The sequence below is a fragment of the Ambystoma mexicanum genome, chromosome 6p, assembly GCF_040938575.1.
Source record: "Ambystoma mexicanum isolate Mex_15411 chromosome 6p, UKY_AmexF1_1, whole genome shotgun sequence".
Classification (NCBI taxonomy): Eukaryota; Metazoa; Chordata; class Amphibia; order Caudata; family Ambystomatidae; genus Ambystoma; species Ambystoma mexicanum.
In genome coordinates, this window is record NC_090935.1 from 1189366615 (window position 1) to 1189393197 (window position 26583).

A 26583-nucleotide genomic window follows, 5' to 3' on the forward strand; every position below is an offset into this window, starting at 1 on the left:
ATATAAAACAGGATTACCACTTGTGTTATTGCGAATTACACCCAGAGAGGCAGGGCATGTGAACTACCATGTGTGTGCTGGGGCCATGATATCTTGCACCCTCGCAATCAAAAGGCATAGGGGAACACAGGGAGGGACACTAAGGTGCACATATATCGGTTGGGACCAGAGTAATTATAAAACAGGATGACAACTTTGCTTGCTGTGAATTAACGCCAGATAGAGAAGGGATGCAAATTACCATGAGTGTGCTCAGGCCATGATATCTTGCCCCCCACAATCAAAAGGGATGGGGATGTCCAGGGACAGGCTAGATTGTGCCTATACATCGGTTGGGACCTGAGTAAATATAAAACAGGGTGACCACTTATGTTAGTGTGAATTACCCACACAGAAACAGGGGGTGATATCTTGCATCCTAACAACCAAAAGGTATAGGGATTTGCAGTGATGGGCTATGTGGTGCATTTACATCGGTTGGGTGGACCAGAGTAAATATAAGACAGAGTGACCACTTGTGTTAGTGTGAATTAACCCCATGGAGGTATGGGATATGAATTACCATGGATGTGTTCAGACCATGATATTGTGCACCCACACAATCAAAACATATAGGGGTGTCCAAGGAGGGTCTAGATGGTGCCTATACACAGGTTGGGATCTGAACAAATATAAAAAAGGATAACCACTTGCCGTGCTGCGAATTAACCCCAGATAGAGAAGGGGTGAAAATTACCATGAGTGTGCTCAGGGCATGATCTGTTGCATCCACACAATCAAAAATTAATTGGGGAGTGCAGTAGGAAGCTGATAGATAGTGCATATACATTGGTTGGGACTGGAGTAAATATAAAACAGGATGACCATTTGCTTACTGCAAATTAATCCCAGAGACAGAGGGGACCCGAATTACCATGAGTGTGTGCGAACCATAATACATTGCATCGCCACAACCAAAGGGTATTAGAGTATCCAGAGTGGGGATATATGGTGCTTATACATTGGTTGGGACCTAAGCAAATACAAATCAGAATGACCACTTGCTTTTCTGTAAATTAACCAGAGAGGTGGAGCGGGGGTGAATTGCCATGGGTGTGTTCAGGCCATGATATCTTGCATCCCCACAACAAAAGTTATTTGGGTGTGCAGGGAGGGACTAGATTGTACATTTATATTTGTTTCGGGGTCCAGAGTAAATATAAAACAGGGTGACCTCTTGTTTTATTGTGAATAAACCAGAGACAGAGAGGTGTGGTGTTAAAAACAATGGGTGTGTGTTGAAGCCATGATATCTTGCATCTCCACAATCAAAATGTATGGGGTTGTCAAGTGAGGCGCTAGGGCTTGCATATACATGTATCTGGTTTTACCCGTGGGGGGGGGCGGAATACGTCATTTTGCTGACAATATCTGGCACAGAGAGATCACTACAGTGGTGATAGTCGAAATACTTAATAACATAACACAGTGAAGATTGTGCCCCAAGGTGCAAAGTGTGGGGGGATAGGCGGCCAGGATTATTTTACATTAAATGTAAATTGCATGCATGGTACCACTAATGTTAGAACTTATGTTATGTTATGTTATGTCCCCTGCTTGCAATTCTCAACATTCACAAGGGGGAGGGGGGAAGGAATGAGTGACTTTTACTCTTGTATTTTCCTCTCCATTTTAGGAAAAAGGAAAACACTGCCTGCAAATACACTTCGCAGGTGGGGTTTGCTAATGTATTCCTACTTAATCCACCTGGCCTTGATCAAAATTGGGGCGGATTCCATAGGAATACACTTATATGCTTGCATGAAAATCACATGTTGGTGCAGAAAGAAGCACACTGACAAGACAGAAGAATAATGCAGGCATTTTTATGTGGCACTATGTGTGCTCCAAATATACTGTATGAACTGCATGCAGGGCTCAAGTCCTAAAATATAGTGGGTGGGGGGGGTGTTGCGTATGCAATGGGAAGTGACATCACAGGAAGTGAACAAATGCTATGGCGAAATGTGCACATTTCATTCAATTTGTCTTTTCCAGCTGAGGAAAGTGACAGGACAAATACGCATTTGCCAACAGAACCTTGTTTACCAGAACATTGCTAAGTATAAAAGGTGCACACCTTTTATGTCAAGGATGTTTAACAAAACAAATCCTCTAGAGCAGATTGCCAATATGAGACAATTTAGTGCAATATTATAAAAATTAAAAATAAATAAATAAAATAAATATAGTATGGAGGATAGCAAAGGGGCAATGCGTTTGTTTTGGAAGCAAGACAATGCATAGCAATACAGGTTCAAATCCAAGTCTCACACTTACAAACTGGTTTCCGGTATTAAGTGTGTCATAAAAGAATAATTATAATTATGATATTCCTGTGGCTAAGTGTATGTATTCACAACGTGGGGCGTGGGTTAGAATCCCAGCAGTGCACTCAATAATGGGATAACATTTCGTTTTTTTTTGTTTTTTTTTACAAATAATTTGATAACACACTGAGTTCCCCATAGAAATGCTCGTTCTGAATAGTCAGTCGTATGATATCCTTTTTTTATAAATAACTTGATGACACACTGATTGCCCCTCTGAAATGCTTGTTGTGGATATTCGGTGGTAAGATATCCTGCTCCCCTTGTCAGAGGTCCAGGGAGTGATGGAGCCTTGCACTCTAAGATGAGACAATATATATGTTTTAAATTTCTTGAAGAACACTGGCCCTCTGAATTGCTTGCTGCGGATCTTCAGTCTTGTGTTATATTCTGCTCCACGTGCCAGAGATGCAGGGAGCGATGGCAGGGGCAGACTAAACCGCACCCGCGTATTTCCATTGGGTGTTTCCGAAGATTGCCGAACACCAGGTCCCGCACTCTAACAGGAGGAAGGCGTTATCCGGCTTCCATGACGGAGAACGGGACCTGGGGTTCGCTAATCTTCGGACCCACGCCCACCTGGTAGCTCCGAGGGCGGGCTACTGCGTAGGCGTGGCTCCGAAGATTGCCGAACACTAGTCCAGCAGACTGGCATGGGGGCGCTGGATATCATACAACACCGGTCTTCTGATCGAGGAGGATTTCTCTGCTCTCTGCCCAGGCTGGCATCTTCATGACTGCGCCGAGCGAGGAGCTACCCCCAGCAGCGGCACCGGCGGCAGCTTCAGCAGCACCATGCGAGGTAAGGCGCCGGACTGCACCTGTGCACGGGCGCACTGGCACCGACACGGGTGCTGCGCCCTCCACACAACTACCACTTCAGTCTGTTCACTTTTAACAGGCGTACTGTATGCCTTCTCGATTGGGTTACATTAAAAGGGATGGGTTAGGTATCTTTGCTTTATCACTTGCCGGTGTTTTATTGTAAGTGGGGGGAAAGTTATAAGGCGGTCAAGTCCCCATGTCTGCACTTTATGGGCTATTTAAGTGCGAATATGAGTGCGCACGCGTGCGTTTATATGTGTGTGTGCAGCGGGGCATTGCTTTACCGTGCGCCCGCAACAGTTCCGCGATACATGTTCCCCCACTAGGCACTTAGCAGCAACATCAAACCTATATAATGGGGTTCACATTGAGCACAGAGTCGAATCTTCATTCATACATTAAATGCGCCCACCAAAGTGCTTCTGGGTGGTGGCGACGTTTTGTATGTGCACCCCACAATGTTCTATCGAGGCCATGGCTTGCCCGCTCGTGACATGGGCTCCCTCGCAGGATGGGTACTCGGCTGCGACAGGGACGGTGGGTGCCCCGTAAATCGCACTGCTTGCTCCCTTTCAATTATGGACAAGTTCTTTTTTGGCTGGCATGGCTGGTCCTCGCCCTGGCCGAGAGGGAGAGGGGGTCGTGTGGGGTTCTGGTCGGCTGCTTGGTGATGGGCAAGGCTGGTGGGTTGTGGGAGGTGTGGGGGGCAATAAACGAGACAACCGACCTGGCGCCAGAGGAGCTACTTGGAGTCTTTGGGTAGCATGGGTAAAGTTAAAGAGGTGCCCCTGGACCTGACAGCAAATGCCCCTAGACAGGAGCGTGTCTGCCCCCACCCCCTGGCAGAAGCGTGGCAGCAGAGCACTGGAAGTGTTGGGTATGGAGTGGGGTGGACCCATAGGGGGCACGCAACACCTGTCGCGATAGCCAACCTCGTACGCTGAACCAGCCCCATACCTGCTCCATCTCCAAACAGCACTCGTTCTTTACAGCCTGGAAACTTTAAACGAAGTCGAATCGTTGGTGTAGACGGGTCACCCATCATTAATTATCAGGCGCAGCCTTTGGAATGACAGACAACAAGTCCGTGTCTTAAGGAAACGCTGACCGTGGTGATCATACAAGCACAGCGATCACATGCACGGCTCTGTATTTGTATGGTTCGTAATTTGTACCACACCACGTTCAGAATTAACTACACCAAGATTGGCGTGTGCCGCAAAAGCGGTCTCTACAATGCTGTATGATGAGATGCAGCGTGCACTCTAAAGGTTCGTTTCCCCCGGGCTCAGAGTTCTGCATTGTGGCTCGGTTGGCTACCACTCGCCGTGCGTGCTTACTCCTCTTGCGGCCCATCCCTTCCACTGTGCCATATCCTCTTTCACACTGGCGCACACACCTCCCCTGCTCGTGAGCTATCATGCAAGCGTTTCATGCAGCGCAGGCTATCCTCGCCCGATGAACACCCCCGCTCCTCGCTTGCCTCTCTCTCTCCTGGGCGGGTATCGTTTGGAGTGGTGGGCGAGGGGTTCTGAGGTTCCAGTGGGTCTGGCGCTGGCCTTTTTCCTGCGGTATCCCGAAAGCTGGAGCTGTCAGCGGCCCCCTTTCACACCTTTCCCCCGCCTCACTGCAAGTTTTGCATGCAGGAGTGGCAAGGGAGAAGCATCCCCGGCGGTTATGAATTTGAAGGCCGGGGAAAGGTCGCTTCCCCTTCCCTCCTGCATCTTCGCACTCTGCAGCGGCTCATGTCCCACCTGAGTCTTTAGTTAGTCAGTTTCACTTCCACCATCGTCTGCTTCCTCCCCGAGTCCCCGCTCTGCCTCGTCATTACAACTCCGCCCTGGAGTGTGTGCGACTTTAGCAGTCTTCTTGCCTTCTCCTCTGGAAGTTGGTGCCCTGCTTCTCCTCTCTCTCTCTCTCTCTCTCTCGCTCTCTCTCTCTCTCTCTCTCTCTGTGTCCCCGAGTTCTCCTTCCCTTTCTCGCCGCGTCTCTCTCTCCCTGCTCGCGCCTCTCTCGCGCTCTCTCGTGTCCCCCCCCTCCGCTGTGTTCAATCATGTGGATTGTATCAAAGGCTTTGAGCTGAGATTCAAGCTGCAGCTTGATCCGGGGCCAGCAGCTGGGATTTTTTTTCCCTTTAACACATTGAGTTATAAATATTGTAGTGAAGAAAACAACATATGATACCCCGATTTTATTGTTCCCTTTATTCTGTGTTGCACAGCATCACTCATGAGTGCTACTCGGCTATCAAAGCTGAAGTGATCCTCTCCAAAATCTCATGAGCGATAGCGAGGGGTGTGGGGGGGCATTGAGCGTGGAGGGGGGGGCAGAGGCAGCACACAGTGTAATGTAACAGGAGAGTGAATATATTGTTTCCTTAATGGATTGCACTGTGCAACACAGAGACTCGTGTTCATTAGCGGGCCGCCCGTCCCAGGCCTTCAGCGCGATACCCTAGATGGAAATATGGAGGGGGGAAAGTGAATACCCACAGCCCACCCCAGGCCCCTGTGGAAGTCAGTCATGCAGAGTCCATGGTAGTGTTTATCTGTGGCAGGTCTTCTGTGCCATCCTTTCATGTGGCACTGGACCCTCTTTTCTGCAATGTATTGGGCCATGCAACTCCCAAACGATTTTGCTAACATTTTCCCAAAATGGTCTGTCAACTTACTACTTTGTTGCATGCAGGTCTACCCTTTTTATACCCTCCCTGCTTTAGCAAGGACACTTACATTTTTTTCTGACTCAAGAGTACATTAGGTTCAGGGAAGACACAAGCCACGGGGCGTCGCGTAGTTAGATTCGATTAAAAAAAGAGTGCATCGGTGAACCTATCTTTTCTTCTGTCCAATTCAGTAGTTGTTTACGTATAAAGATGGTAATGTAAAGATTAGCTGCGTTTTAGCTCCCCTCTGCACCCTTGAACCCCACCACCGCCCCAGAAACAAGAAGTCAACAGTGGACCGTTGCTTTGAACAAATTCTCTTTCAATTAGTAGAAACCCATTTTTGTTTAGAAACACGTGAGAGAGCACCATAGAAGTTTCCAAAGTGTTCAGAAAGGTCACTGACCATAAGGGTCGAACATACGCCTTAAAGTACTCCTATGGCGTTGCTCTAGATCAGTTCCGCTCGCCAGCTGTAAGAACATTCATTCATCTCCGCAGTATGCTGGTCACTGGCAAGCAGGATGTGTTGGGGAGTGAGATAGAAGTGGCTTGAAATTAACAGTAAGTTGAAGATGATGCAGGCAATTGCATAAGGTGAGCACCTGTACGGGTGGGTACCTTGCTGGCCATGTGCATGAGCGACTGGCAGAGTGAGCGACTGAAGTCTTGTGTTTATAAATAAGGGAGTATCTGAGTGGGTGTCTAGGTGAGCACCTGAATGCGTGAATGATTTAGGGAGCTCTGAGTGATTGAGCCTGTGTAGTTTTCTGTTGTTGAGCCAACAGGCTATCAGAGGTTTCCACATCAGAAATCCGTGCCTCTGATTCTATGCTCTGCAATTTAGATTCTGTTTTCAAATAATGGAGACCAGATCAGCCTCAACCCGACTAGAGCTGACATGCCTCGTCTCTCCTTTAGTGACTCCCCTCTTCTCCAGTGGTAGAAGCCAGTCCCTGGGTGGCACAGTCAGTGCAAAAGGTGACACCCCGGGTCTGAGACTCAGTCCTGTTATTTGTTATGCCTTATAGCAGGTAATCGTTCCAAAGACGTGCTAATCCCGATTTGTTTCAATAGGATTTAATTAGTGAAATTACCAAGGAAGCTCACGGGCAGCCTTGCCGAACGTTTACTCTGGAGTGGACATTCTCTCCACTCATCAATGTTGGGTGACTGAAGGGCTTACTTTAGGATCACCTTGGAGTTTTGCTATAATGCATGGTGAGCCATCGCCACAATATTTTGCCCATCTTCCTATACAATATCTTTGCGATGGGGGCACTCAAGTGAGGGTAATGTTTGTGGAAAAGGAAAGTAATCCAATGAAAAGGCTCCTTGCTTCATGATTTATAGCCTCCCCTTCCCCCCAGAGACAAAGGTGTCACAAGTGATCTCTTTACGCTTCGTTACAGTAATAGCAAAAATGGTGTTGCAGCCGAGCCACTCCCCTAATATTACGCCAGCCTGGAGCTCTCAGTCGCAGGAGTCTATCCGCCATTCTTGTTCTTTCATAGAGTCACCACCCAAATATTATGCCAGCCTTGTACTCTCTGTCGTAATAATCTGTCATTCTAGCCGTGTCATAGTCACCTCCCAATATTATGGCAGCCTTGCACTCTCTGTCGTGGGAATCTGTCCTTCTAGTCATTTCATAGTGACCTCTTAATGATATGCCAGCCTAGAGCGCTCTGTTGTAGGAGTCTGTCTGCCATTCTTGTAATTTCATAGAGTCGCCATGATGCAATTACTCTTAGGATAGTGACAGTAATGATCAGGAAATAGACGCAGACTGTCATTCGACTCACTCTTGTCTCCAGATGTTGTGAGACTATTTGTCGATGGCGCTGATGCAGCGGGGCTATAGCAGCCTATGGCGGCTATTGTTGAGCCAACGTGACGCAGCATGAATGTTGAGTGACGTTTTTAAAGGTTGTAGGATGGGTGTCCAAATTCCGGGAGTGACAGCATTCTTCTATTGTGTAAGAGTGTGGTGTTGTTCATAAAGGGACATGGTGTCAGTGTATGATTAGATGTGTGCTGTAATATGCATGCATTTTATATTGTAAAGTAGGTGAAAAAAATAGGGCCGCAGCGCTGTGCTTCCAGCATTTCGTTAATTTCGTTCTCATATTCCGATTACATTTGCGCATCATTATTCTCACATTGTAAAAGCAATATCTTAAAAAATAAGAAACATAAGAAAAGTATGTACGCAGGCAAAGAAATGGAACATGTATGTATATTATTCTTAGCTGTTGTCCTGCACTACACTGCTCCTTTAGGATTTTGGTTCACACGGTAGAAAAGTGTAAAATACATATATTTAACTAAATAATATAAATAACCCAATACGGAACTCGCTCAAGTAGTACATTACAACTGTATTGTAAATCATGAAATATTGTATCCCTGGCATCCAAAGCTTGCGTGGCAGTGTATCCCAGACAACAGGATAATGGGGGTTCCCTGTCATCTAACACAAATTAAACCGCTTCTTTGTCTTGCCTTAATTCGTCCGGACATAAAACCCCATGTAGCTTTTTCTTGTGGAGCTCTGTACAATTTGTACAAAAGAGAAAATAGGGTCCATTATCTTCTGCGGAGCCCCCATAATGCTTTCCCTTCCCGTTCCTCTTCCGTTGTTTTTTTCATTTGGCTCCCCCTCCCGCATTCTCACTGGCGACCGCCATCTCTTTACATTTGCGCATATTCATGCTGGTTACCTAATTACTCATGGTCGCCCCTCCTTCAAATATTGGTGCCGTCCACTCAATCTCTAAGTAGATTAGCTTAAAAGATCCTCTTCTGTTATTATTTGAGAAGTTTGATGGGGGCCTACTTCCCATTATTTTCAGAATTTTGATATTTCTTTCTCTTTGCAATTTCACAATGGGGTTTTTCCACATATCTACAATATATTGAATGGTAATATAGTTTACAGTGGATGAAGCAGCCTTTGGGTTGAGTCATCGTCTGCTAGACCGCACACGCCTTAGCGGCACCATTTCCCGTTCTCACGCCGCCTGCACCAATACTGCCTTGACCAACAAAGGCCTGTCATATTGTGGAACAGTAATCATTTGCAAAATTGAACGGCTATCTGTTTCATTGCAAGATGTTATATGACATCACCTGCAAACAAAGTAAACATTTGTTGTCGTTATGATCGTGTAGCCTTCAATTTCAAATGAGAGACATGCCCTTTTACAGCAAGTGGATCTATCTACTGAGCACTAGCCCTAATGCCATATAAAGTAACGTTTTACCTACAGTTTTTCTCAATACAGTTTTATCAAAAAGATCCAAGCTACTCCTCACTGATGAGGTGCAACCAGGCTGAAGCGTATTTGGGGATGCTTGTGATCTCGTGCACAAGGGATGTGACCAAGCAGTTTGGGCTGGACAGCCACTTTTGGGTTGGGAACAAACCTGATTTGCATATGGTCTTTCCCCTTTTGTAATGACTTGGCAGGTGAAGAACGATGGTCTGGAGGGTTGCCCAGAGCAATGCCAGAGGTTCAGATTAATTCGAAACCTTCCAGCCATCACCTCTTTTGTTTTTTTGTTATCAATAGATCATGCATCACACATTTACAATGTTCAGTGCATCTAAGGCCAAAGATTGCAACTGCATTGTGCTTTGAACATATTAATTTAGTGACAACATGGTGGATATTAAAAATATGTAAGCAAGTCTGAAAGCTGCAGAATTCCTGTCACATCCGTTGGTACTAGCCATGTGCGACACTACGATTTGACGCACTGTCTTAGAGAGTGGCCGGGAACCTACTGTCACTAGTTGATGATCAAGTAATGACACTGGTTTTATCAACATGTGGTGTGAGTGTGGCATCATGGTCGGTTTATTGGGAGAAAATGAAGACTCATACCCAGCAGTAAAGGTACACTGAGACACACTATCCCAACTTATTTAGTGGCTCAAGATTGTTACAGTGAATTCATAGACAATTAGTCATCAATTTACATTGACACAAGCAAGGCTCTTGAAGTTGAGAATAGCACCCAAATAAGTGTGGACATCTGTATTACTTTTAGATTTAAAAATGCACTATTTACCAGCTTTTTAAATCCCTGATTTGAATCCCTTAAAAAGAAGGGAGTTCTGTTGATAGTGCCATAAAACTGCGTCTGCCCAACATCACACAACGACAGGAAATTGGACTTGAACTGGAAATCCCTTTCCGAGGGCCTGCTGCATTAAACACTGGACTACGCCGTTGTGCTATCTACTTGCCACAAAACAATGGGAGACAAGGGGCTCTATGGTAGAAGCCATTTGATTGGTGATTCCTCACAAGCGGCACGCTGTATCTGCTTTCCTTTACCACTGATTAGCCTCAGTAAAGCACACCATGCAAGTTTGTACCAATTCACATCCAGTAAGACCCACTTGATTATTTCTAATACCATTTTTTAACTCCCGAAATAAGGTGATTCCTTGGCAGCCATAGAAATTATACACCTTTGTCCGCTTGGTACTCAAAGTGGTGTGGTCAATTTTCTTCCCGACGCTAGGTTCATGCTCAATAAAAAGCCTAATAATAATTATGATTGTTCTTTACAACGCGCTTAATACCAGAGATTGGTTTGTAAGCGTGGGATCGGGATTCACACCTTTGCTGTGCTGCGTTGTCTTGCTTCCAAGAAAAATGCGTTGCCCCTGAGCATCCCCTTTTACCTTCATAAATAATAATTTTTCTAAGAGACTGTGAATTGAATAATGTGGTATTAATCAGAAGCTGATTAGGTTGGAACACCACACCACTGAACGTCTTGTTGCTACTCTCTGATTGGCTATCCAGCACACCACCAGCACCCACTTGGGTGTCTCTCCAGGTGCTCCACTTCCATTAAGGACTACTATCAATTGTCTGCCTTGATAAAGACTATGGTCGAAACGCGCATCAGCTTTTGTTTCCCCATCATCCAGCATATTTTGCTAGACATGTGATCCATGTTTGTGACCACATTAAAATCAGTATTGTTGATAACAAATTAAGAGTAATTTCTTCAGCAATTCTTAAATGCTGACAACCCTAAGAATGAAGACTACAACTCTTGGTTAGCAACCAACAGCCACCACCATCACTAAACAAGGTTTGTCACACCACTCAGCAATTAATCAGAAACTGTTTACAACATGTGTTGCACTATGTACCACAGTGCATCAGGCACACAATAGACCTAATAATTCATGTCTCACATACCGTAGGGTAGTGTCCATTTAATTGAACAAGTGATTAGCAAATGTGTGTGTTTTATCAAATTATCAAAACTTCGGTAACTTACTAAGGAGCCCTGACGAAGAAGTACTTGATTTTCTGTTGTAGGTCATGATCGTGGGGTCATGGAAGCCACATACACAGCAAGATTGTGTGGTAGTACTAGTGAATGAAACCATAAGAAGGACTTCTTCTAACTCTTGACGGCATGGCGAATGTATAGCAGATACGCTTGAAGTCATATGCTCTTAAAGTTATTGAGAATAGGGAAGGCCAATGTAGGGAAGCCATGTCTACTTTTCATTAAAAGTATGTATTCTCCCACGATCATTAAATCCAAAACAGTGCTAATATTGCTTTATTAATTGAATTTCATGCCCACGGGTCGAAGTATATTAACACTGTGTGACAACTTTGCTTTGTACAAAGTCTCCAGTCAGGAGAATTATAGAGAATATCTGTGGTGTCTAGAGAAGTTTTCTGACCAATTGTTCCATCTGCCTTGTTTTTTTATATGTACTATGTGCAAATATGCACTGTGCTTTCAGCATGCAAGTACGTTAGAGGAGTACCATGGAAATATGTTCATCTTATTTGTGCAGTCATTTCATAATCTAATCACAAATTACTTCAGCCGCAGCAAAATATACGGAATATTTTACTTAGAAATTATAGAAGAAGCTGTATTCGACCATCATGTAGACCTTTTCCGTTTGGTAACCTTTTTGCCTGCATGTGACATAACACTAGATCTTTCACCCAGTGGACTGAACACAAAATATCCCAATCCAACAATGGATTGAGCAGGGCACTTGATTGGAAATATAAAATAAAAAGCATGTGGCCTTAGCTTTCAGTCAGTGGGTCAATTCGGTTTTATTTGTTCAGCTCCATTTCCATGCTATTACTAACATGTAAAAAAAGAAATAAAGAATGTTCTTTTGTAAACATTGTTTAAAAAATATATATACACAAAATTGGCAAGTGGTATTTAATGAATCAGCTTGTTGCAGAAAGAAGGAATCACGGCAAATGTGATAACACCTGTTTAGTACTCTACATCCTGATGCTTGCCCTGACCACCCAGAAGGTGATGGCACACTCTTCGTGCCTTTCAAGTAAAGGGCGAGATGGTGTACACCACCGTGGAGATGGCAAGGGATTGGGACCAAACAAATGCATATTGGAGCTGGGTAATACCTGCTTCAATCAAAAAGGGTTTGAAAATGTTGGCCTAAGAAATCTACATTGATCACACAGGAAAAGAAAATGGACCACCTTCTCCTGGAATGAGCCACATGGGTGGAAACACTTGAGGGGGTTAAGCTGCAGCCATTTGCACGAGGCACCTCCCATAAGTGGTTCAGGCACAGCTGGCCAGAAATTCTTTTAAATGCCAAACTATAGCAGAGCCTCGACACCAGTCAAGCCTAAGACTTTCGAAAGGTGGACCTGTAAAGTGAGCCTTCCTGGCGTGCCCAGATACTGGCCAATGTTCTCAGTTTTCAGAAGTAAGTGAGACAGTTTGTGAGTAAGTCACTGGATAGATTCAAGTGGAAGAAAAAACAAAGGCTTAAAACAAAGTACCCAAGCTCCCACATCATCTCTTCCCAGCTTTTCACAGAGTTGGGCCTTGTGGTAAATCTGTACATTGAGGCCCATTTAAAGTGAATAGTGGTCATGACAATTGGGTTTCAGAAGACTATTTAAGTATCCCTTCTGATGTTTCCATTGGCCAGGGGCCACAGTCCAGGCCAGGCTGGGACAGGGCCTATTAGGCATGTGATAAGGGGTTTATCCCCTTCCGCATGCTACCTTGTTTCTCCTTTGCAGAGCTCTGGTTACTTCAGTGGGAGCAAGCTCCAGGCAATACCCCAGGTAGGTTTCAAGGGCTTGGGTCAAGCATGTAGTATGTTGTTGTGTAGAAGAAAAAAAAAGGTCTTCTCTGACTTTGTTTCTTTTTTCAGGATGTAATTTCAAAATGTAAAATCCCCTCACAAAAGCATTTGCTTTTCTGCCATCTTGGACCCTCCACAATGCCATGGGCTCAGCACATTGACAGAACATCTCCAGCACCTGGGTAGAGGTGGTGCATGTCTAAAGGTGGAAATGTATTTGACTCCCTCTCTACTTGGGAGTTTGGACAGGACAGCTACCAATCTCGGGTTCCCAGACCACCAATTTCCGGAGAATTCCATCCAACAGGCTCTGTCACACTTTAAATTCGGGTTTGCAGACAGTCACTCTATAGCTTGGAGTTGAACATTTCTGTCCTGCCACACATTCTCCAGTCCTCAAAAACATGTGTAGCTAAAGTAAAAAATCTTGCTGTGAAAGTGAATTGGACTACCAGCATTTTCAAAGATGTGGCATAAAACTGGCAATTGATAGAGAAAACCGCAAACTTTATTGGTACAATTCCTGACTCCAAGTGTACTTAACTAACCCCGTGCTTATGTTTGTCTACTCCTTTCCACCACAGTTGATGTGATAATGGCATCTGTTTTGATTGACTTTTCTGCTAGCTCAATTCTAATATTCCATTCCATGGCCGGATTTCCATGCTACAAGACTGTGGCATAAGCTAGCTGCTCCACATTCCCTCATGCCCACCCTCTAAAAGCAAGTCTGGTCAACACATATGTTTCATACATTATTCCTGACACCATCCAAAATCTCTTTTTGGTGAAGCCTGGCTCTTAATGGTGTGTGACGGAAAGAACCAGGCTCACCAAGGCCTCTCTTGCCTTCTCTGGCATCCCATAATCATCCCTCTCTTCCAAAATGTTCTGATCATGTTTTATGGAATGAGGATCAATTTCCATTATAAAGACAATTCTAGTGCCTTTTGGAAGCTGTCACCATTGGCAACAATAAGTATGAATCTATTGTGAGGATGAGCATCTAATTGAACCTTTAAACGAGACAGCTAGACTTCACCCGGCTGCCTTACACAGCACATCCCTACGGCCCTCCATTTTGCAACAAAAACTTTGTGTTATCATTGTAGCCCAAGGCCTGATTAATGCAGAGGCCTTTATGTTTATTACACGGTTAAAGGTGAAAGTGCATTTTACTTAAAATCAAGATGATCTTTGAACTGGGCACAGGACCGTGAATCTTTGCTGAATTCCAAATAAAAGAATAAGAGAAAGAGAAACAAAAAGCAAAACTAAAATTGAGTAGAAGCTGACCGATTACTTAAAGATGTCAGCAATAAAAGTGATCAGCAAAGTCTTGGCTAACAACTCCCATTATGCCAAGACTAGATTTTCCACTTACTTAAAATCAAGATGATCTTTGAACTGGGCACAGGACTGCGAATCTTTGCTGAATTCTCAATAAAAGAATAAGAGAAAGAGAAACAAAAAGCAAAACTAAAATTGAGTGGAAGCTGACCGATTACTTAAAGATGTCAGCAATAAAAGTGATCAGCAAAGTCTTGGCTAACAACTCCCATTATGCCAAAACTAGATTTTCCACTTACTTAAAATCAAGATGATCTTTGAACTGGGCACAGGACTGCGAATCTTTGCTGAATTCTCAATAAAAGAATAAGAGAAAGAGAAACAAAAAGCAAAACTAAAATTGAGTGGAAGCTGACCGATTCCTTAAAGATGCCAGCAATAAAAGTGATCAGCAAAGTCTTGGCTAACAACTCCCATCATGCCAAGACTAGATTTTCCACTTCAGGGGTCTATTTTTATATGACGCCAATATGCCGTCCTATTATAATTTTGGCACTCACTTTTTTGATGTGATTGCCAAGTTCCAGGGAGACGGATGCATCTTCAAAGTCTCTCTGAGAGGTTATTGTTAAAAGCGGCACTGACTGCCATTGAGATTTAAGAAATTCACTGAATATAAGTATGTGTTTACAACCTGTGATGAAAGAGATGCTGCTTCAGTGGTACATACAGTGGTAATAACTAGTATCAAGAACAAAGAGGTTCTTTGGCCTCACCAAATCCGTGATAAGAGCAATCACCACAAAGAGCATGTCAACTCATTGGGATTGGTTCTGTACATGTATATATCATGTTATGGATGCAAGCTAGCCTTTTGAGTCAATACTCACTTTTCAGAATTTTCTTTGAAGTTTTTCAAGTAATTTCTGAACGTCCGAGCAGCAGTCAGACCAGCCCTTATGCACCACTGCAAGAACACATTTCTGACACCATATTGGCGTTGAAAGTAGCAGCGTGGGGCATCAGAAAAGATTGTCACTCTTAATCCGTTCCTAAGGTTGACACGTATATTGTTCCGAATATATGAAGATGAAAAATTAAGCTTGCACTCTATGTCTCTAAAAATGTGAAATTCTATTATAGCTATGTATTTATAAATGTGTGTGTTTCTAATATACAGACATTTCTATTGTTATTAAATGGATTATCTATGTTTAGGATGTGTATTAATATATGTAGTACATCATGGGTACCATATAGAATCAGATTTATATTGGTGCTGTATGGGGTGTGATTAATATGTGATGTATGCATCTATCCATATGCTCATTATTATTTGGAAACACTAACCACACGCCCATATTCTGTGTCAAATGTGCTTATGCTCTGGCCCCTTTACTTTTCAAGTGATCCGCATCGTCTCGTGCTAGTGGGTGCATATATTCGTATTGTTCTGTAAATAAGAAAGCACTGTTGCAGGCCTTGATGCTGAAGCCACCACGTATGTTTGTGAAGCATCGGCTTTCGTTTCGATAGGCCCCCTCGGTTATGGTACCTGCCTCTGGGAAAGTTAGGCCTGCCACTATAGGAGAAATCACTTGTGCCCTGCGGATGGCTGGCGTTCACTGGGCATGTGCGTGGCATGTCTGTTCACTGGACCCATGGCAACTAACAGGAACTGTCACATGGGGTAAGCCATTAAGGGCCCAATTCATGGAATTTTTTTTGCAAGGTTCAAAGTGACTTTGCACTGCTGAAAAGTGACTCTGCACTGCCGACACAGTAACCCTGATTCATGGAAGAGTGCAAAGTCAGTACAAAGTCATGTTTGATAATAATAATAATAATAATAATGATAATAATTTTGCAGTGCAAAATGACTTTGCACTAACTTTGCACTGCAAAAATGCACTTTGCACAGTTCTATGAAACAGGGTTTCTGTCAGCAGTGCAAAGTCGCTTTTCAGCTGTGCAAAGTCACTTTGAACCGTGCAAAAACTTCTATGACTCTGGGCCCCAAAACAAAGGCGCAGCTTAACTAGAAGACCAATTGCTTTGTAATGTAGCGCCCTAACAACGTATGCGGATTACGGTCTATGTTGGTATTCCAATCCCACATTATTATTTAACTGTGTTGCATAAAAACAAGTCTTGTATGTGTGCCCTGCTTTATTTATCCAATGCCAAGTGCTGCAGAGAAAACCATGTTTTTTTTTTTTAACGCCCACCCGTGTAAAGACAAATAATGGTAAAGCAACCAACACTGACTTGAAGACTGTCAAATATAAGATATTGTTATCAGTTTGCCGTGACCATGATAATGTCTGCCTCATCCTCAGCGAAGACATTGATTTGAAAAAAAAACATGGACGCCATTTTGTGTATCTGCTTGTTTTCGGTCAGAAGCATTGGCAGTGAATGGGGGTTCTTGGGAGAGTAGACCGGCTGCAAAGTTTCCCACATAGAGGAGAATGTGTGCAAGAAGACCCTCTTGCTGATCTCACACTCTGTTTCTGCTGCATTTGTTGGGGCCCTGTCATACAGTATTAGCGGGGACTGGTGGGGCAGGTGTGTGTTTGGTGAAGGGAGGATATAGCATTGTCGCCCTCTTAGGAGGCGATGGGAAATATTCATTGTGAAAGTGGTCACATCAGAGGGCAAAATACTGTCGCGAATCATGTTGCCAGGTCTCCATTTTCCTTGGAGGCATTCCTTTTATATGACCAGTGCCAGTGTGTGGACCTGGGTGCATGCTCCTTTTTCTTTAATTCTATTTCACATGAAGACTCAACAGTGGCACTGCTCTTCCACTCACTGCTATTTGTGTGCTTTGGGACCACTGAATCATTGCTGTTTAGTTATTCACAAATCATTGTGTTTACCTGTTTAAGAATCACAAGTTAAATTATATTTAGCTGTTTGGATATCATTTTGTCTACTGGAATGTTTCTTCAATGGAGGCATCTCTCTCTCTCATTCATTACTTCACACATCCATCATATTTCCTTCACTGAGACCCCCCCTTTTCACTCTCAGAAGCCTCAGTGCACCACACATAAGCACTCAGCCACCCCCTCATTTTGAAGACCATCCAGAAAAAGAAAGCATATGGACAAAAGCCTAGTTCCTCAACCATGTTGCTTCCCCTTTAAGCAGGGCCGGGAGGATGGAAAAGAAACTACCGTCCATATAAAGATATTTCGTTCTTGATTTTGAAACTGGATGGAATTAAAAGAAAGAGTCCCAGGCAGCCTAATAAATCAATGGGCCACAGTCACGTTGGCCAACGTGTTCATCACAGACCAGGCTGCGCTGTGAAACCGAAGGCTTTCTGCTTTGTAGCTAAAGACAAAGGAAACACACAGGAATAAATATTGATTGAACTAATCATCTGATGAATAGAGATGAGCCTCCGCGCGGCTCCAGAGAGGAGAGGGGGCGCCCTCCGCAGCCCCCGCCACAGCCCAACAGGCTGCCCCCTGAACCCATAACCCTGCCCATTAAGCGCTTAATGAGGGACACCACAGGTGTTTTAACGGCATTTGTGGCAAATCACGCAAAGCACAACAGTCGTGTAAATAACTAACAATGGCGTCGCTACGTGGGATTCTGATGGGGGGAAACAGGCGCAGACAATGGCGCAGACGTGGCTTTCGCCGACTGTGGGAAATGGGCCGTCTGAACTTGTCAGCTAGCGGTGAGGCTAGAGGCAATTTATCATGGCAGCGAGTGAAGGATAACCGACAAGAGTTCCTTTTCTGATGAGCTTTTTGTTCTGTAAAGCGCATTGAGCGAGTTTAATAGCAGTCTTCCCTAACATCTTGAAAATATTCAACTATTGTGGCTGCCCGGTTTACCTGTGGGCCTGATGCAGTGCAGTAATTTCTATTAAGGCCCCTCTCCATGATTGACTGCAGAAATAAAAATTGACTCGTCTATACCACAACAATATATACAAGGGATATGCAGATATATTAACAGGGCCTGCAATGCTTCCATTAACACGACAAAGAACTTACAACAGCATCCTACTGGCTAAATGCGCATTGTGTGCCTCACACTTATTTCTGCCAGTACTAGTTCCCCAGAAAGAAGATCAGTAGGCGTAGTCTACAGCTGTGAACAGAAGGGTAAATTAAATACAAATAAGGCCCCATCAGCGCACTGTGCCACAATGCAAAGTGATCTCCACTAGGATATCCCATATGGGAGGCCCGCGTTCATGTCGGAGTAAAGGTCAAGTAGCGGTGGCTGCCTGTCAGATGAACTAATTATTTCGGAGACATTACCGCCTTGCCTAATGAGGACTTTCCAGAACATACGTGTTTTCACATTGAACTGCGACCCATGCCTGCCCTGTGAGGATCTTAGGAAATGAACAATGGCTGTTCCCTGTTTGCCCGCCTGCCGGTCGAGCCCAACGTGCAGGCCCGCTGCCCACACACGCTTAACGAGGACTCACCATGCACAGCTGTTGTGGATGCAGACCGAAGTTCACACGTGCGCCGTGAGCACAACCCCTGAATGGGAAATTTCATAAGGCAGAAAGACAGCAAAAACGCCAACAAATATCGACTTCAATGAGAAAAGTCTGGAGGGACCCTATAGATGGCTGGTGAAGGAGGAGGCATGCGCTTTCCCAAGCTAACTGCCTCCATTTGTACCACACTTTCATCAACTTCCACTCTGCAAACATGCATGCACACAAAAACAAGCATTCACCCAGTGGCCACCCAGAGCATGGAATACCCTACCACGTCACCCACACACCACACCCTCCATCGCCACCTTCCAAAAAAGGCTCAAACGTAGTTATTTCCCCACACCTTATTCAGCCTCTGCACCTCCCCTGCCTTTACCTGTCTATCCTAATCTTCCTACCTTGTATTGATAGAATTGTGTAACTTCTGTTTCGACTCCCACCAGTGCTCCAGATAGGATTTTGAAGTGGGAGTATTTTACGACTTTTGAAAGTTGGGAGTAAAATGATTTTTTTAGGGAGTAAAAACACGAGTCCTGTTCCCAATGGCAGTATTTTATAAACAAGTAAAAATATGTTCAAATGTAGAACAGACATGTTTTTGTGAAAACTACTTTTTTGCACAGCTATTCATGCATTTTTAAAGATACATTTGGCCTCTTCCATAATTATGGTCATTTCTTCCTTTGATACTTCCTGTGGTACTACATGAACTACTGACCCAAACACATCCATGGATCTGCTTGGGTGAAAGCAGGGGCACACGCTCCTATGTGTCTGTTTCCTATTTTTTATTATTTATTTATTTTTCAGGTGTAAAAATGGCAGATACAGCCCTTATCTGTAGGGCTGACTCCCACAATTTGACCTTTTAAACCTTTTAAGGCACTCCGATATCCTAATGGCAGGCCCAGCGCTGAACAAAAATTCAAATAAAATAATGCTACAGGCAGTTTCCAGTTTACAATTCCTTACGTATTGCAGTGACCTTGTGTGTCGTTTTACAAAACCGGTATATCGCACAACACTAGAATAAAGATAGGGGTGGAAGGCTGCCCATGCGTTATGGATATGAAGTTAACATGGCAGACACAATGATATGGGGCCTCAGTACGAGTTGGGTGGTATTCTGGTGGTGAATCCGCTGGAATACTGCCCAACGAGTTACCGTTACCGCCACTTGGTCTGGGTGGAATTACTGCCATATTAAATGGGACGTGCAATTCCCCATTTTCTATGAGTACATGGGCCTCCATGGGGCTTTTTTGGTCTAATTACCACAGTAGTAATTCTGCAGAGGTAATTCCACTGATTTTCCTGATTTTTCAGCAGAGAGTTCGAGAATTTACCTCTAGCATGATGCTGGATGTAAATCCTCCACTCCAGTGCCAAACTAGTAGTATGAGGGTGTGAGATTATTGGCACTAATGTAATGGTTTATTGAGAGGCCACCCTCAACAAGGGAGTTCCTTCCCTCCCCAAGCTAAGAGTCACCAAATACATGGTTAATGCCAGTTCTTTGATTCAGCCCTATCTCCAATTCATCTAATACCCCTTGTATCCCTCCCGAGATACCAATGAGCCAAGAACCAGGCTGGTGTACAAGAAATATATTTTTGTTTATTGGAATTAGATGTTAAGTAAATTGCACTAAAATATCAATACCACTTTTTTCCGTGGCACAACACAGAAAACTTCTCTCAACATAAATAAGTCACACAAGTGGATTGAAAAGAACACAAATCACAATTCTTTACTTCCTACAAATCTCACTTCAAGAAATAATTAAACTAATCAATAAACACAAACAATTACGTATGCAATGCTGTGCAATTTCAATTTTCCTGCATGCTTAAAGGAATAGCAGTTTAATTTTACAAATTTGTGCAAATGCATATGGCAATTATTATTTATTTCACCCACGCTTTCACTTTAAAATAAACATAGGGTGATTAAGCAGTTTGTTTTTCAGACACCCCCCCACTTTGGTCTGTGTTGGGGAAGTCGGACAGAAAATGTGAATGATTTGGGAATTTGGGATTTCAGACTCACTACACTTAAGGCCTGTGTTGGGGAAGTTGGATAGCAAAATTTGGGATGAGTTGAGAATTTGAGAATTTTGGATTTCAGTCCCCCCTCTACTTAAAGGACTGTGTTGAGGAAGCCGACCCATAAGATTATAAAATTAAATTACAGTCTATAGTTTTCAGCACACACCGCACGGAAATTAGCTTTGTTAATTTCGATATTTAACAAAATCAACCTGTGGTGTTCTGCCAAGGAGAATTAATTAAATTAATATGTTTTAGTTAACTAGCCATAGGGTCTTCACAGTTTTGCCCTCCTCCCCACCGGCTATAAAGGGAAAGGATTTGAGACCAGCAGACCCCCCCAACCTTTTGGTTGCAAAGGGTTCAATTCTACTTACATAGAAAACCTATGTTTAAATTTCAGGAAAGCCAGCTGCATGTCAGGACCCTCTGGAAGGACAGGGCAGGGGTCAGGTCACTCCACTCTCAAGGATGGTCCCCAGCTCTTCACCATAGAGTCCAGTAAACTTTTTTAGGCCTGCCTGGCAATAGACAGCTCCACCCAGATGTAATCTCCTTTGGTGATTCCTTGCTGCTGTCAATGTGCAATCTCCTTTGGTGATTCATTGCGGCTGTCAAATGTTAAGTTTCAACAGCTCTTGCCCTTCCTCATAGTGCATCCACTTTATATAGCAGTGATGACACCATCAAGTTTACAATCTTGGGGAGAACCTGCAAGAATTCTCACAAATAGGATTAGACAGTTACCCGTCTCTCTACTCCCAAATCCACCCCCTCTCTAAGGATTGGCTTAGGAGTCTGCAGAAGACATATGGCAGCTTTCATTTGCAATCCCCATTTGTTGTCATATCAAATTGTTGGCAAAAACTAGTTACGTGTCAAAATCTTTGTGATTTACTAGTAACTGCAATAATATATAATTTCTGATTCAGTTAATCAGGGGGAATTTAATAAAACAACATCTGAGTCTGCACCATGTTGCAAGTTAATAAAACAACATCTGAGTCCGCACCATGTTGCAAGGCAGTTAAGCAATTTTCTGCCATTTTTACAAAAAGCATGATTGTTAATAACATGCCATGTATTCCCTACATACCTAATTTTACCCCCACCAGTTCACCAACTCTTACATTCATGACATGTTAATAGCAGCCAGAAACCCATCAGTGCAACCTGTGGTTGCCAAGAAAAAGGTTTAAGTTATAATAGACCTTTTAAATTAAGAGTACATCTTTAGGCTAATTCTAATAGGAGCTCTGCTTCCTCCAAGCCATTTGCCACTCTGGGCCAGCTGGTGACCAGTGTTTTTTTATTAGTCTCTCTGAAGTTGATTGCAGCTCGTACATTCCTGGGATGCACCGGCTAGTGCCATTTGTCCTGCCCCTAGCTGGGCTTTAAGAGTCAGCAAGTCTGGTAGACAATTGGTGTTCGACACCCTTAGCAGGTCACACTTTATTGCAGTTGTAAATAGCTGGGGGGATGTATAAGCCAGGCTTGCATTGGATTAGTTCTTTGTGAAGTTTGCTCACAAAGAAGCCAAAAGGGTCTGCTTTGGGCGTAAATGAAATTTTCATGTGACCCATGGAACAAAGATTTTCCTTTCCCTTGTTGACGGTATTTTGCATGTGATGAATAATTTGCAATACACGCACCATGTCTTTACCCTCACATTTTTATGTTGGCAGGGGAACATTTTTCTCTTGTCTTGATGTAAACTGCAAACACACATGCAAAACCGTTTTGGTGTCAGTGTTTAAAAATCATGTTGTTCATGAGCAAGGGACCTTTGAATTTCCTCTGCCTTTGTGAATTAAAATGCTGCTAATCCTTTGGTAATGACAGGTAGGACTTTTTCACATGGCTCTTCAGTTCTGTTGGTTCAGGGGCCTTTGTTTACACCCCACACTAATTCCGTTACCATCCGTTTTGTCCTTCTAAACCATACTTGTAAGGAGGCCCATTGTGTTTAAGATGCTTATTTGAATTTTAAAACTGTTCAGCTGTTAACATATAATGGATACAATTATAGTGATAATTCCCATCTTGGTAGGTGGAAAAGGCCAGGAACAGCCTGATGGTGCAGTCTAAGATAGGACTGAGAAAAGCAAGGGCCTCTGGGAGGTCTCATGGCCGTCACCAGGCCTCTTCACCCTTGAAGGTTGGAGTTATTGCTATTAGCATTCAAGGTTTTCAACCCTGGTGCTAATAACTGTTTATAAAAGGAAACTGTGTCACAAGTAAGCCACATTTCCTTTACAAATAATTAAAAAATAAGAGAGCAGTGTTAAGAAAGGGAAGATAAGTAGTCCTTTAATCATTTTTATGGTTGGGAAGGATAGTAGTCCTTTTATTATTTTTAAGACTGGCACAAGTTAGCCAGGATGGGGAGCTGGATAAAGGAGTGTCTCCCAGCAAAGATATATGGGGAGGGCAAGGAGGAGAGTTGTGAGTGCAGGCTTAGAGGAGCAGGGGTTGGCAGAGGGTAGGGAAATCTGACAGTGTCAGTGGACGAGACAAAATCCTGAAAGAGGCACAGGAGGCTGAGAAGAATTCAGGGAGTTAAGGTCAGATTTCACCCATGTTGCCTTGTCTCCTGATTGGCTCATGCCTCTCCACCAGGTGGCAATATAAAGTTGACCAAGGCATAGCTTCCATTACAACAAGGACTACACTGCTATAAAAAGTAATGCTGACATTCATGAAATGCTGTTAGACTTTCCCCATTGTTTACTTTCTCTTCTTAAATATTGCACAGGGTCCTCCCAATAGATATGTCCCTGTTAGAGTACCATGTGCTTGGCGGCCTGGTGAGTGTTATTACTCAACAAATGACATCAATATATAAACCCAATGGAAGCTGTTGGAGCGGTGTGGGTGGGGGCTTGACTTCTGTTACTTTAAGGCAAATGAAGTGAAACAATAGGATCAGTAGCTATGTACTACACTTTGGGCAATTGGTCAAAGCAGTAGGTGCACACACCTTTGAGTAGAATGTATTCAAATGCATGATGTTTATTAAAAATATATTACTAGCTTAGACGTTCCTATGGTTCTCATGTAGAGAATACTTAATGGGACTTCAATTGAAATGTGTGAATTGCAAAGCTTATTTGCTATGCAATGCTATAATATTAATTCAGTCATTGTGCTCTTGTGCAGTGCCACAAAATCAGGAGACGGTGTATCCGTCCGCATTGCACCAAACTGCAATAAAACATTCATTATCATTAACTTAAAGAACACATGGAAAATAATGTGAGACCAGGTTGGAATATTTAATGCGAGTTCAACAGGCCCATAAAACTCAAGCCATATCTACCCAAACTTCCAAAATATGCAATTTCCTCACAGGGGCCATGCTCACTCCATTTACCCAGAAGAGAGACCTGTGCAAACTTCCAGAAGCTGCAATGTCCCACAGCGGCCATGCTCTCTCAGTCTACCTAGAACAGAGGCCTGTGCAAACTTCCATTTTATTATATTTAGAAAAGGACACATGAAGCTTCCATGAAGAAAATTGAAAATTAACACACTGTCGCGGTTGCTGGTCCCAGAAGCAGAGCAAGCACCGGACTGTTCACCATCAATATATTCAGTCACCCTTAGCTGTCATTTACCACTGGATTTATAGGGGCATACATTCTTCCCCAATAATTGGTCTGGAAGCTGACCCTGCTCATGACTTGCCTGTGCATTCTGCTTTTTATTTATTTATACATTTGTATAGCGCAGTTCACCCATGGGTGTCTAGATGCTGGTTACAGCTTAGTATGTTACAAACAGTTAGCAGGACAGGCTGCTAATGAAATAGGTAGGTTTCCAGGCTTTTTCGGAACACAGTATAGGAGGGCTCAGATCTCAAAGCAGGCGGAATGGAGTTCCAAAGCATAGCTGTGGAGACGGGGAAGCTGAACCTAAGCATACATAGGTAGTTAGCATAAGAGGTCTGCGTGGGACTGGCCGTGCCTGGTTTGGAAAGTCTCTCAGACAAGTAGCGCAGGGCAGTGTTGTTGAGGCAGTGGTGGGTGATGGTGAGGATCTTAAATGCGATCCTTTCTTGGACTGGGAGCCAGTGTGCTGCTCTACTGGCTGCACTGAGGTGATCTTGCTTGTTTAGCCCCAATGTGGCTCTAAAGGCGTTTTTTCTGGATGGTTTGCAGTTTGTTCAAGTTTCGATCTGATGTGCCTCCCAGGAGAGCATTGCAGTAGTGCAATTTTGCACCAATAATGGCCCTGGCAATTTTCAAGCAATTGTCAGTTGAGAGAAAGGGTTGGCTTGCGTTGATGAGTTTGGTCATGTAGGCAGCCAAAGAGGCAGTGGCATTGACGTGATGGGACAGTGGGAGCGTGGCATTGAGTGGAAGATGAACGTTTTGACAGCCAACGAGATGTGGATTGGGTGATTGTCAATGGTAAACAGCTGGTAGTCGGGACTGAGCATGGCTAGGTGTGAGTGGTTGCCAACGAGAAGAAGTTCAGTTTTCTCATTGTTGAGACACAAGCAATGGGAAACCAACCAGCCTTGGATTGTTTTGTGTATGGTGTTGAATTTTTGGGAGTCCCGGTGGTGATCACCAGTGAGGGGGATGAGGATCTGAGTATTGTCAGCATAATTTGTATACTTGATATTGAGAGAGTCAAGGAGGTCAAAGAGGGGTTCAGTATAGATATTGTAGAGAGTGGGGGAGATGCAGGAACCTTGGGGAACTCCACAGCTGATTGCTGTTGGGGTGGAGTGGTTGTCAGCAAAGACTTGTGAAGTCCGGTCAGCCAGGAAGGATATGACCCATTTGGTGGCATTTGGAGAGAAGGAGGTTATGGAGTAGCATATACATTCAAAAGCATAACGAGTGACAGATTTCCTGAATCTCTGGTATTGCCCAGCTGGTTCTTAAAGCCCTTGAGGATGTCAGTGACCTCTGGTATGGTGACTGAGTGGAAGCTGAATAGAGAAGTAGATTGCAGGTGCGGATGAGGGCTGGTAGTGGTCTGGAATGTGATGTTGACAGTGGTCAATTTGAGCTGGACCTTGCTCTGTAGTCCAGCTGTTGTCTGGGAGAGCTTTCTGGACATCATTGCCCAGGTATCGTTCTTGGTGACCATCGAGTGGGGTGAGATGGGGGATTGCAGTTCCCACAGGATAGTAAATACTTTGCGGGAGGTAGACTTGGTGATGACGATACAGGTATTGTAAGAGGATGCTTTTGCCCTTTGGATGGCTTTTTTGTAGGTTCTGGCAAGAGCGGTGAAGCAAGATTTATTCATTGTTCTTGGGCCTCGGCGCCAGGTGCGTTTCCTAGAATGTTTTTCGGCCTGCAGGGCGAGGAGCTCAGGGCTGAAACGGGTTGATGCAAGTGGCTCGTTTATGGGTGCAATGTTTGAGAGGAGCGAGTTTGTCAATGGTTGCATTAAGAGGAGAGTTATAGTGGTTGACTAGGTTGTCAACTTCGAGACCATGGGGGTGGTGCTTTTCGAGCAGTGGCCGGATAGTGTTGCCGGTGAGGTTGCGGGTGCACGGTTAGCATTTATATTTCCTGCATCACTGTTTGCATGTAGCAGCTTAGCCCCCTAAATATGCTCTTTCAAAACACCCTTACAAACAATCCACTTATTTAATGGAAATGGTGAATATCTCTCCTTCCCTCTCCTTGTGCTATCAGATGTCCGTTGCTGTTCAAAGTGTTAGGCAGAATCCAGGGCAGTTCCCTTAGGGAGCACTACTCCAGAATAGGACTACAGGTGAGAGCAATAAATCCCCTTTG

At 43.9% G+C, this 26583-nt stretch overlaps 1 protein-coding gene across 1 annotated transcript in view; it reads left to right on the forward strand.

The window, feature by feature from the left end:
- The first annotated feature begins 2907 nt into the window (after positions 1-2907).
- RORB (RAR related orphan receptor B) overlaps positions 2908-26583 on the forward strand; it is a 534900-nt gene continuing 511224 nt past the window's right edge. The window contains exon 1 of the mRNA XM_069625827.1: positions 2908-3171. Coding sequence (XP_069481928.1) covers positions 3165-3171 — 7 coding nt within the window. The 5' untranslated portion in view covers positions 2908-3164. The remainder of the gene's footprint in view (positions 3172-26583) is intronic.